Below are 11,800 nucleotides of genomic sequence, written 5' to 3'. Positions count from 1 at the left end.
CTGTACTCCCATGAAGGCTGGATCACTGGGAAGATGTAAACAACTTTGGCCATTAGTTGCCTCGTTTGTAATGGATGCCAAACCGACCAATAGTGAATCTAAGAAAACATAGTTAGAGCACTAACACAAGACAGCCATTCCTCACAGACACAAAAGAGCTCATCGCAACCCCAAAGGGATGAAGTCTTACGTCTCGTCAGTTACTCCAGTTAGCTCCAAGTCTTGCCTCTCTAGACAATGCACTTTCTTGCTCTAATCCTGACACAATGTCATCTTGAAATTCTGTTTCTTATGGAATAAACCATAAAGTCCATCAAAAGCATACTGCATATAAAGTAATGGAGTGGGCAGAAAATAAAATAGATTAACAAAGTAAGGAAGAAAAGAAGGCAGGCACAGCCTTCATCATTGTAAAAGGTTAGAGTTGGACCCTATTGCTGAAGTGCTCACACTGTGAGTGTCAACTATAATGCTGAAACTACTGCTGCCGAAAGCAGAGGGTCACAGGGCCTGCGCCATCCCTGCCAGCTGGGGACACCAGCTGCTGCTGCCGCCCCGAAACTGCCAACCAAAACCTTTCTCCTCTTGCCCTGCTCACCTCACCAGCTCCTGCTGTAAAGTCTGGACTGGGTACATCTGATTTGCTGAGCTAAGCTCACAGGCCTTCACCTGAGAACGTGAGCACTTAGCATTTTTGGATTCTACGGTCAGAGTGGCTCTTCCTTCTAAGATTCATAAGGTGGCTACGTCTTACAGGGTTCTTATTTGCAACCACAGACATTTCTCTCAGTCTTATAAGCAGAAAGGGTCTTATTATAGGATACTGATAACTCACAGAATCTCAGGGAGGACAAGAGAAGCAGGTGTGGAAACCACACAGCCAAGAACAATGCAGTGACAGCAAACCACACCAGGTACAATTTTAACAAAGCCATCACTGTGTCACCCCATTGGCACCAGGCACACCCAGAGCTAGACTGGAGAAGCTCCGTCTCAGCCTCCCCAGAGAATCTGAGATAGGAGATAGATGGTCCCCTGGGCTGGACAGCTGGTGTTTGTCAAGGGCAGTAAAATTGAAGCTTTGTTCTCACCCAGATACTCCAAGGACAAAGCTAGTGGCAGAAGCTGAGCTCCACTGAAATAAAGAGATAAGATGGCCACTCCTGAGGTCAGGAAAACTTCCCTGACTGCACATGCGCAGGGAGGCTCCTTGGGGGTCAAAAAGGGAGGGGGCGCCACTGCATATAGTAAGTGTGGACACGCGCCCACAGGCCTCTGCGGTGGGATCCACCTTAACGAAAAGTTGCGCATGCGTGTTGGGGAGTGTCCTGGGACCAGTCAAGTGTGGAAAAAGAAACAAGATAATTGTCCAAGTGTAAACAAAGACCTGGAAGGACTCTCCTATATAAGTGATTTAAATCATCTCTTTCCTGCACTCCCCATTCAGGACTCCCGCACTGTTCTCTGGGTGTGTATTTCTGCCTTGCTTCTGTCTTCAATAAACGAATTGTTTCTCTGTGTGCTCTCCCACATGTTATGCTGTGTCTCTAATAATAAACTTTGTACCTGTTTTTACAGTTTTTGCCTCCTTGAAACATTCTAGCTTTCAAACGGGGAAAAGAGTCAGGGTCACTTTGCCTATGACCTCTAGCCCCTGCTGTCTCTCTGAGATCAAAACTAGATGCTTCTGCTACTGCTGTGGCTGGAGGAAAGTTCTAGCTCACACAGCTGTTGCTTCAGTTTGCTCATTCCCATACCCAACTCTCACGTGACTGGCAGAGCCCACGTCACGTGATCAGTGTTAAGGGAGCCCAGCTAAGGTGGTGTTTGTGGAGGCTACCTTAAGAAGGTAAAACTCAAAATGTGAGATATTAAATTAGAGCGATGTTTGGAGGACATTGTGCATCTCTGAATGACAGATGTCCACTACGGGGCAGAATTTTCCACATGTAGCAAGAGGTTATAGGTGTTGGCAGCCAAAACAATGACAAAGAAGAAACATGATGAGTAGCCACCATCAATATTCCCTGTCTCATTTTTCTCATTGTCCCACGAACAAGTGGCAACTCCTTGAATTCATCATTCCACTAAAATGGGAACTCCTTGGTCATCTCTATTCTTTGTCTGTTTTATTTACCAATGAATCCCAATTGCCAAGAAAGCACGTGGCACATAGCAGGTGCTCCATACATATTTGTTGAATGAATAAAAGAAATTCATTTGCTGCACAAAAGAAAGACAAAGCTTCAGGTGGAATGTGGGTTTAGAAAACAGCTTGAGACAACTTTAAGCTTGATTCAAACACCTACAGCAGGAGAAGCAGCAGTGTGAACCTCTCTCTCAACCACTAGGAATTAAACGGAGTGTTAAAGTAGCGTTGGAAAACCAAGGTCTAGCAGGAGGTGGGAAAGGGGTAGCAGGGGCAGGAAATCCAACACGAAATCTAATGAGTTCAGTGTAATGAGTTCAATACAAATTTAGCGACTGACAGCAGGTGTAACTTCTGAATTTTCACTACTACATTAGCCGTGTTTTATGAATCCGTGCTATCACCTAAAACAAATTTGATAAATATTCAAATTAGCAGACATAAGGGTTAGGATGTACATTTCAAAAAGATATCCCATTTCCATAGCCCAGCTGAGTGAGCTCTCATCTTCCTGTACCTTGGGTGGCAGAAAGCGTAGCAGGACAATGGCCCATGAGAAGGAGCAGAGCACAATAAAATGCCATCGAGACCGCTAATCCTTGCCTAAGCAATTCATCCAGGAAGCTCTGGAACTCACCAGGTGTTCTAGTTTACAGCCCTGGAATAAACAAAGGTCCATAAGACAGCTCCATAACTTCCTCTTCACCAAAGACGATTTCCAGCTAAAGTGGAGTCTCATATTCTAAGTTTCTTATTTTTTCTTTAAGGGGGGATTTATAAAATCCAGTTCGGTCAGTGTGACCTTTCTCTTCACTTTGCTACATTTTACAAACACATGCATGTATTCCTAAACAGTACTGCACCAGTCAGGCAACAGAAATCACTCTAGTTAATTTAAATAGGCAGAGATTGAATACAGGAAATTAGGAACCTGCAAAATCTTTGAAAAGAATGGCGGAGTGAGCTCCAGACTGGGCCTTTAAGAAAGTCTCCCAGAAAAACACCACCACTGATGTGGAAGCTGTCACCTCTGCCCCAATCAGCTGGCCACCACGGGGAATGAGTTCAAGGACACAGGGCTTAGCTGGGAACCAGGGGTCTGGAAGCAGCTCCAAGTTCTTTGAATTGAGCAACTGAAAGGGAATGCCCTTTAGTAAGACCAGGAGCAGGCTTGGGAGGTGGGAATGCAGCCAGAGTTCTGTTTTAGTCATGAGAAATTGGAGATACCCTATGAGACATTCATGAGGAGGTGCTGAATAAGAAACTGCATATGCAAGTGTGGAGGTAAATGGAAGTCTAAACCGGAGATTTCAATTTAAGTGGTTTCATACTACATAAGCATGCTGCCATTTGCTTTCTTTTTTTTAACTCAATTTTACTTTTGAGATCACCAACTTCTTGAGCGACTACTGTATGTACTCACTTTAACTCTGACTCAGTGTTCAAACCTAGGGTAATCTAGCGTCTATCTCCAAAAACTCCACTGAAAGTGTTCTGGAACAGGTCACCCAGTGTCATCCAAGTGCAATATCGAATTTTTTTTTCCAGTTATTTCTACAACATTTGGGGTTGTTAATTACTTCCTGCTTCTCAGGAGTGGATCTCAGAAAACACTGTCTCAGGCACAATCCCAGAAGAGGTTATGAGGCAAGAGAAGCAAGCGTGATCCTGGTTCACTAGAACAAGACACCCCAAGGCAGACTCATTTCTCTTGTCGATCAGATTGATGGTTGGTAGATCAAGTATTTCTTGATTTCAGCAGGGTATCTATCTCTTACAACATTCTTCTAGCTAAAGGGGTAAAATATCTTGGGTAAATTCACAGATGACACTGTGAAGGAGGGAGGGAGGTCAAGAGGGAGGTCTTCGGCACCTATGTCCTTGAGCCATGCTCATGGCAAGTTGGAACATCAGGCCAGGAGTATGTTTTAATTCATGGAGCTGACTACAAAGGCACAGAGAGTCCAACAACCCGTTTGCAAGCACAGCTCGGACACTCCTAAGGCTTAGGTTTTCCAGAAACACAAATGAGCCAAGAGTGTGGTTTAAAACAAAGCTCAAACATTTTTAGGCAGCATTAGTATAAGAAGACTGTACAAAGGGGTAATCATAGTTCACATTTATTCCTTCTAAACTTCATTTCACAAAAGACTGGGATGGACGTATTCTGGGTTGGCATACAATACCTGGAGCATGATATTTTATTCTAGAAATACATTTTGCTTTGACAAAGAAGAGCGTGACTAGAGGCTCATGGTCAGGATAGTGACAGACCTGTAACTATACGTACAGAATCTAGAAAAGAAGGGCAACAAAGCTATTACTTTACTAGATATGACAACCAAAACAAATATAGAGGATCCAAATATTTAATGAAGAAACTTTTGGCATCTCTCTGTCTCTCAAGGGTCTGTGGCCTCTGGCTCTTTCTCAGGGCCCCCCTTCTCTCCGGGCCTGCCCAGACTGGAAAGTCTGGCAGGTTCTCTTTTAGCGGTCAGCCTCTCCCAGGGCTGGGTCCACCTCTTCAAGCAGCCACTGCCGGGGCGCGGGGTTACTTAAGGCTAGGCGACGGAAGGTGATTCATCCAGAAGTGAGATTCTAGCCCCGGGTCCAGGCGCCGGGAGGCGGTGGAGATGGAGCCCCGGGCCGCCGTGGGTGCGGGTACATCAAGGGAGGCCCTGTGGGACGCAACGCCGGCTGGATCAGGACAAGGGGTTGGGGCGGAGGTGGGGCGTGGTCAAGTCCGGGACAGGGGGCGAGGCGGAGGCCAGGACAAGGGGCGGGGGCCCGGGGCCAGGACAGGGGGCGACGTGAGTGTGGGGCGTGGTCAAGTCCGGGACAGGGGGCGAGGCGGAGGCCAGGGCAAGGGCGGGGCGACCGGGGCCAGAACAGGGGGCGGGGCGGGTGTGGGGCGTGGTCAAGTCCGGGACAGGGGGCGAGGCGGAGGCCGGGGCAGGGGCGGAGCCGGGGCCAGGACAGGGGGCTGGGACGGGGCCGAGCTCGACTTGGGAGGCGCCGTCGGCTCGCCGCTCTGGTCCCCCGCCCCGGCCTTCGTCCTGAGGTGCGGGCAGTCATGGCGCTGCGTGCTGCCGTGTTCGACCTGGATGGGGTCCTGGCGCTGCCCTCGCTCGCCAGCTCCTGGGACCGTGCGGAGGAGGAGCTGGCGCTGCCCAGGTAAGGGGACCCGGGCCGCTGCCCGCACTCAGAAGCCTGCGCGGGTGGGTCCGGGCGGCAGGGGCGCGCGACCCCTTGGAGAAGTTGCCTTTCGGGACTCCCAGCCCTGGTTTCAGATTGCTGTTGGGCGAGAGCGCTAGGTGAAAGGTTAAAACAATTACTCGACCCTAAAGTACCAGTGTGTGTAACTAGATCCACTGTCTTTCTAAATGCTGGTTATTTAAATCTCTCTAAGGACTCCAAAATTGACCTTTATATTGAAAGCTTTTCTTAAAGTAAGAGAAATTGCTCCCCGAGCTGTCTGCTGCCCGCTTACTTCTCTGTAATGGAATGGATCTTAAAGACCTAAGCTGAGGTTTCTAGAGAAAAAAGTCCTGTGCCCTGCACATTATAACAGCAAACCAGAAACGGCCCCAAAGCCTAAGCACTGGAAAATGGTAAACAAGGAAGCATCACCAGTAAATGTGACGTTCAGGAAGAGATTTCAGTGACATCAGAAAATATCTGTCATAATAAGTGCAAAAAAACTAACCCACCAGAGCGTACGACTATTTATACAACATGGAAACTATGGAAAAACTATTTTTCAACTATGGAAAAAAGCTACATGTCGAATATGCCTGGAAGAAATATACCATAATATCCCTCTGGCTGCACCAATTTACATTCCAGTCGGCACTGCACAAAGGTTTCCTTCTCCACATCCTTGCCAACACACATTATTGCTTGTCTTTTTGATAATAGCCATTCTAACAGATATGAAGTGATATCTCACTATGGTTTTGATTGCATTTCCTGGAAGCTCTTTTAACCACGGTGTTGTTTCACTTTTTTTTTTTTTTTTTGGCCCATAAATTTTATTTTATTTTTTAAAAAGACATAAAAAGGGAGTAAGCTACAATATGAGATATGTTTGCACCTGTGACCTCGTCTATGTGGGAGTGAACATGACTTGTGAATATACAAGTCACAAGTATACTTGTGAGTATACCAGTGAATATACTTGAGAGTATATTTGTGAGTACACAGGTCACAAGTGTACAAGTTTACAGATGTGGGGAATTTCAAAGAGCACTGGTCTCTGAGTCAGACCCAGGTTAAAATCTCAATCCTAACACTTAGCGTTGGGTGACCTTGCTTAACCTGACTTAGTCTTAGTCAACTTAACTGAGACCTTAGTCTTAGTCTTAAAATAAGAAAACACCTCCCCCAGAAATTTTTGTGCTAGTTAGATTAGATGACATGTAAGGTGGGTGGGTAGCTGTGTTCCTGATACATTTTTTTATTTATTAAAGTCTCATGCACATTCAGAGTGATTATTGGGCATATTTCGTTCATCTAGTGTGACACTGACTCACACATTCTCCCTGTGACCACGGTCACGATTGTTCCCAGAAGCCATAAACAGGTTATAGCAAACCTAGCTGACCCCAGGAGGTCAGAGTCCATGACTTTGACCTTATTAGCCTATGGAGTCTGTGAACTAACCATGAAGGTGTGAATTCAGACAGTGAGCCTCAAGGGCCTACCTTGCACTAGGCATTTCCAACTTGCTTGCTATCTGGTATAAAAACTCAGACATCCACAGATGCCATAGTTCAAAATGAAGGCAGTGCCACGAGAGGTACAGAGTTCTTAGTTGCTTCAAAGGCGGGAGAGATTAGGTCTGATCAGGGGGAATCAGGCAGACCCTGAGAAGGCTGATAGGCTGCTGATGAGGAGAGATGTGAAGGGAGGACTTTCCAGGTGAGGGAACAGCATGAGCAAAGGCTGGGAGGTGGAAAACAAGGAGAGTTCACAAAACACTGAACATTCCAGCCTAGCCAGACAGGAGGGAAGGCATGAGAGGGAAGTGGGGAAGTTGGCTGGGCCTGCACTGTAGTACCACGCGAAAGTCAGGCTGAGCATGTACCTAATTTGATAGCAGTTGACTCTGAGTTGAGTTGGGGTGGAGATGTAGTAAAATAATTGTTGCTCACCATCAGCTGTGGTGATGGATCAAGTACATCGGCGAGAGGAAAGAGGCCACCGCTCCCAGTTTAAGATTTGAGAGTTTGGCAGCTGGAGGGGGAGCAGTGTGGAGAGATGGTGAAGCCCGGTGGAGACTGGAACGGAAGCAAACGAGACCTTCTTGAGCTAGGAGTTTGCAGGGTCATTGGCATGGAAGACGAAGATGAAGATGAAGAATCCAGGCTCCAGGGCCCAGCGGAGGACAAAGGAAGCCTGTGAGGCTGGTGTTGAAGCTGAGAGTGCATTAGGGGGTGAGGGCCCAGACATCTGTAAATACCTGCCTGAGGACAACGTGATGCGGGGGCCAGTGGCTGTGCTGAACTCCAGAAGTGGAGAGATTGTTGAATACCTGGGGTGAAACAGAGAGATGCAGATTCCTCCAGCATCATACAGGGGAAGGAGGGAGAGGGAGCTCCAATCTCATCTGTGGTCCTCCAGACCAGAGGCCGCTGAGGGTGTGATTGCTGGAGATGGTGGTACCTTGGCAACTGAGGCTGACATGATCTGGAGGAGCCAGGATGGTTCCTTGAGATCCAGATCTGACATGTAGACAGTCATCGTGTGCTTCATTTAATACCTTCTCACCCAGCCTCGTGGAGGGCCTGCCTGGCACCACTGGACTGACTGAACCCTTGGAATGATTAAAGTGTCAATTTCTTTCAAAAATGTTTACCCTAGAACTTGAGGTGCTTGTCATATGCAATGCTCAGTGAACATTTTCTGAGCAAGGGAAACAAGTGACCAGCAAATACAGAAAGAGTATTTGAGAACCAGGACTTCTACTCATATCCTGTGTGCTATTTCAGGAAATATTTATTGAATGTTTCCAGGAGCTTCTGGGGCAGTTCCCAGATTTGGGGTTGCTTTTTCCACCTCTGGGCTTTTCTGTACTCTCCGAAGCATTTTTCCTTATTCTTAATTTTACATATGGGTTTTAATTTGACAACTGATAACATAAATGCATTCTTATTATGAAAATATTCAAATGAACAGAATAATGTAGAACAGGAAATGTAAGTGCCTCTTCACCTTTCCTTGTTCCTCTCCCCATCCCAGATATCATCTTAGTTGATACATAGTTCATCTATCCAAAACCAAGGGTTTAGTTTGTTTGTTTTCATAATTTTTTGGCAGTAAAATCCGACCTGTCTTCATTTGGTAGCAAGTCTGATCTGAATAAGCATGAGGCTATTTATTACCATTATCTATCCTACTACTGTAAATAATCACACATCTCACTGTAAACATATTAATGAGCTTGATTATGAAGGCTGCTGCAGGCTCTCCTGGAGATGTTACTTAATATGTGGTATATCCCCCATTTTACCTTTACAATCGGAAAAATTCTGACTTTTGAAACTCATCTAGTTCTGAGGTTTCAAATAAGGGATCGTCAGCCTGTCACTTATTTATATGAATTTGCAGACACATTTATGCATAGATTGGTAGGTAGGTAGATTGGTAGACAGGTAGGTTAAAAAAAACACAGTAGAAACATAGAACATATATTGTTCTAGGTTTTAATATTTTTACGGAATTTTAACTATTTTATTTCATTCGACAGTTGGATATCTTCTGTGTCCGTTTACATAGATCTACCTTGCTCTTTTTAACCACTCCTTAGTATTCCACAATATGGCAGTGCCATAATTTATTTAACCATTTTTCCCTGTTGGTGGACATTTATTTATTTGTTAGTTGTCACTGTTACAAATAATATCACTGTAATATTTCTGTAGGGTAATTTTATAAAAGTGGAGTTGCCAAGTAAAAGTGTATGTATTTACATTTAAAATATTGACAGATCCTGCCAAGCTGTTCAAAAAATGCTGTACCTGTCCCAACATTGCATGAGAAGGCCAGCCCAGATCCTCCCTGCAGAGGAGATGATCCTCTTAAACCTTTTTTTAAAAAATAAGTTTATTTCTTTATTTATTTTTGGCTGTGTTGGGTCTTCATTGCTGCGCACAGGCTTTCTCTAGTTGCGGCGAGTGGGGGCTATTCTTCATTGCGGTGCACAGGCATACAAAATGTATGCAATATAATCTGATTTAAAATGATGGCTGGGAGGGAGAAAAAGGAGTATTGTTTAATGGGTACAAAATTTTAGGTTGTAAAGATAGGAAGATGAAAAAGTTCTGGAGATGGATAGTGGTGATGGTTGCACAACAATGTACTTAATGGCACTGATCTGTACACTTAAAAGTGGTTAAAACGGTCAGTTTTAGGTCCATATTGTTTAATGTATCGGTTAAAGCTTGAGTTTCCTTATTTATTTTCATTTTGGATGATCTGTCCATTGGTGAAAGTGGGGTGTTAAAGTCCCCCAGTATGATTATGTTACTGTTGATTTCCCCTTTTATGGCTGTTAGCATTTGCCTTATGTATTGAGGTGCTCCTATGTTGGGTGCATAAATATTTGCAATTGTTATATCTTCTTCTAGGATTGATCCCTTGATCATTATGTAGTGTCCTTCTTTGTCTCTTGTAATAGTCTTTATTTTAAAGTCTATTTTGTCTGATATGAGAATTGCTACTCCAGCTTTCTTTTGATTTCCATTTGCATAGAATATCTTTTTCCATCCCCTCACTTTCAGTCTATATGTGTCCCTAGGTCTAAAGTGGGTCTCTTGTAGACAGCACATATATGGGTCTTGATTTTGTGTCCATTCAGCCAGTCTGTGTCCTTTGGTTGGAACATTTAAACCATTTACATTTAAGGTAGTTATCAACATGTATGTTCCGATTACCATTTTCTTAATTGTTTTGGGTTTGTTATTGTAGGTGTTTTCCTTCTCTTGTGTTTCTTGCCTAGAGAAGTTCCTTTAGCATTTGTTGTAAAGCTGGTTTGGTGGTGCTGAATTCTCTTAGCTTTTGCTTGTCTGTAAAGCTTTAAATTTCTCTGTCTAATCTGAATGAGATCCTTGCTGGGTAGAGTAATTTTGGTTGTAGGTTTTTCCCTTTTATCACTTTAAATATGTCCTGCCACTCCCTTCTGGCTTGCAGAGTTTCTGCTGAAAGATCAGCTGTTAACCTTATGGGGATTCCCTTGTATGTTATTTGTTGCTTTTCCCTTGCTGCTTTTAATATTTTTTCTTTGTATTTAATTTTTGATAGTTTGATTAATATGTGTCTTGGCGTGTTTCTCCTTGGATTTATCCTGTATGGGACTCTCTGCACTTCCTGGACTTGGTTGACTATTTCCTTTCCCATATTAGGGAAGTTTTCAACTATAATCTCTTCAAATATTTTCTCAGTCCCTTTTTTTTTTCTCGTCTTTTTCTGAGACCCCTATAATTCGAATGTTGTTGCGTTTAATGTTGTCCCAGAGGTCTCTGAGACTGTCCTCAATTCTTTTCATTCTTTTTTCTTTATTCTGCTCTGCAGTAGTTATTTCCATAATTTCATCCTCCAGGTCACTTATCTGTTCTTCTGCCTCAGTTATTCTGCTATTGATCCCTTCTAGAGTATTTTTAATTTCATTTATTGTGTCGTTCATCATTGTTTGTATGCTCTTTAGTTCTTCTAGGTCCTTGTTAAACGTTTCTTGTATTTTCTCCATTCTATTATCAAGATGTTGGATCATCTTTACTATCATTACTCTGAATTCTTTTTCAGGTAGACTGCCTATTTCCTCTTCATTTGTTTGGTCTTGTGGGTTTTTACCTTGCTCCTTCATCTGCTGTGTGTTTCTCTGTCTTCTCATTTTGCTTAACTTACTGTGTTTGGGGTCTCCTTTTCACAGGCTGCAGGTTTGTAGTTCCCGTTGTTTTTGGTGTCTGCCCGCATTGGGTGAGGTTGATTCAGTGGGTTGTGTAGGCTTCCTGGTGGAGGGGCCTGGTGCCTGTGTTCTGGTGGATGAGGCTGGATCTTGTCTTTCTGGTGAGCAGGACCATGTCCAGGTGTGTTTTGGGGTGTGTTTTGGGGTGTCTGTGACCTTATTATGATTTTAGGCAGCCTCTCTGCTAATGAGTGGGGTTGTGTTCCTGTCTTGCTAGTTGTGTGGCATAGGTGTCCAGCACTGTAGCTTGCTGGTCGTTGAGAGGAGCTGGGTCTTAGTGTTGAGATGGAGATCTCTGGCAGAGCTTTCACCGTTTGTTATTACATGGGCCAGGAGGTCTCTGGTGGAGCAATGTCCTGAACTAGGCTCTCCCACCTCAGAGGCTCAGGCCTGACACCCAGCTGGAGCACCAAGATCCTGTCATCCACATGGCTCAGAAGAAAAGGGAGGAAAAAAAAAAAAAAGACAGACAGACAGAAAGAAAAATAAAATAAAATAAATAAAGTTATTAAAATAAAAAATAAAAAAATTATTAAAAAGAAAAAAGTAGTAAAAAAAAAAAAAAAAAGTAAGAAGAGAGCAACCAAACCAAAAAAACAAATCCACCAGTGATAACAAGTGCTAAAAACTATACAAAAAAAAAATGGACAGACAGAACCCTAGGACAAATGGTAAAAGCAAAGCTA

General features: G+C 44.0%; 1 protein-coding gene across 5 annotated transcripts in view; it reads left to right on the top strand.

Moving 5' to 3' along the window:
• The first annotated feature begins 5,078 nt into the window (after window positions 1-5,078).
• EPHX2 (epoxide hydrolase 2) overlaps window positions 5,079-11,800 on the top strand; it is a 64,926-nt gene continuing 58,204 nt past the window's right edge. For all 5 annotated transcript variants that reach the window (XM_059926843.1, XM_059926844.1, XM_059926846.1 and 2 more), the window contains exon 1: window positions 5,079-5,323. In XM_059926843.1, the coding sequence (XP_059782826.1) occupies window positions 5,223-5,323 (101 nt within the window). In that variant the 5' untranslated portion in view covers window positions 5,079-5,222. The remainder of the gene's footprint in view (window positions 5,324-11,800) is intronic.

Source organism: Balaenoptera ricei, chromosome 6 (assembly GCF_028023285.1).
Source record: "Balaenoptera ricei isolate mBalRic1 chromosome 6, mBalRic1.hap2, whole genome shotgun sequence".
NCBI lineage: Eukaryota > Metazoa > Chordata > Mammalia > Artiodactyla > Balaenopteridae > Balaenoptera > Balaenoptera ricei.
Note: the sequence above shows the minus strand (reverse complement) of the source record. Positions and strands in the feature narration are given on the sequence as shown.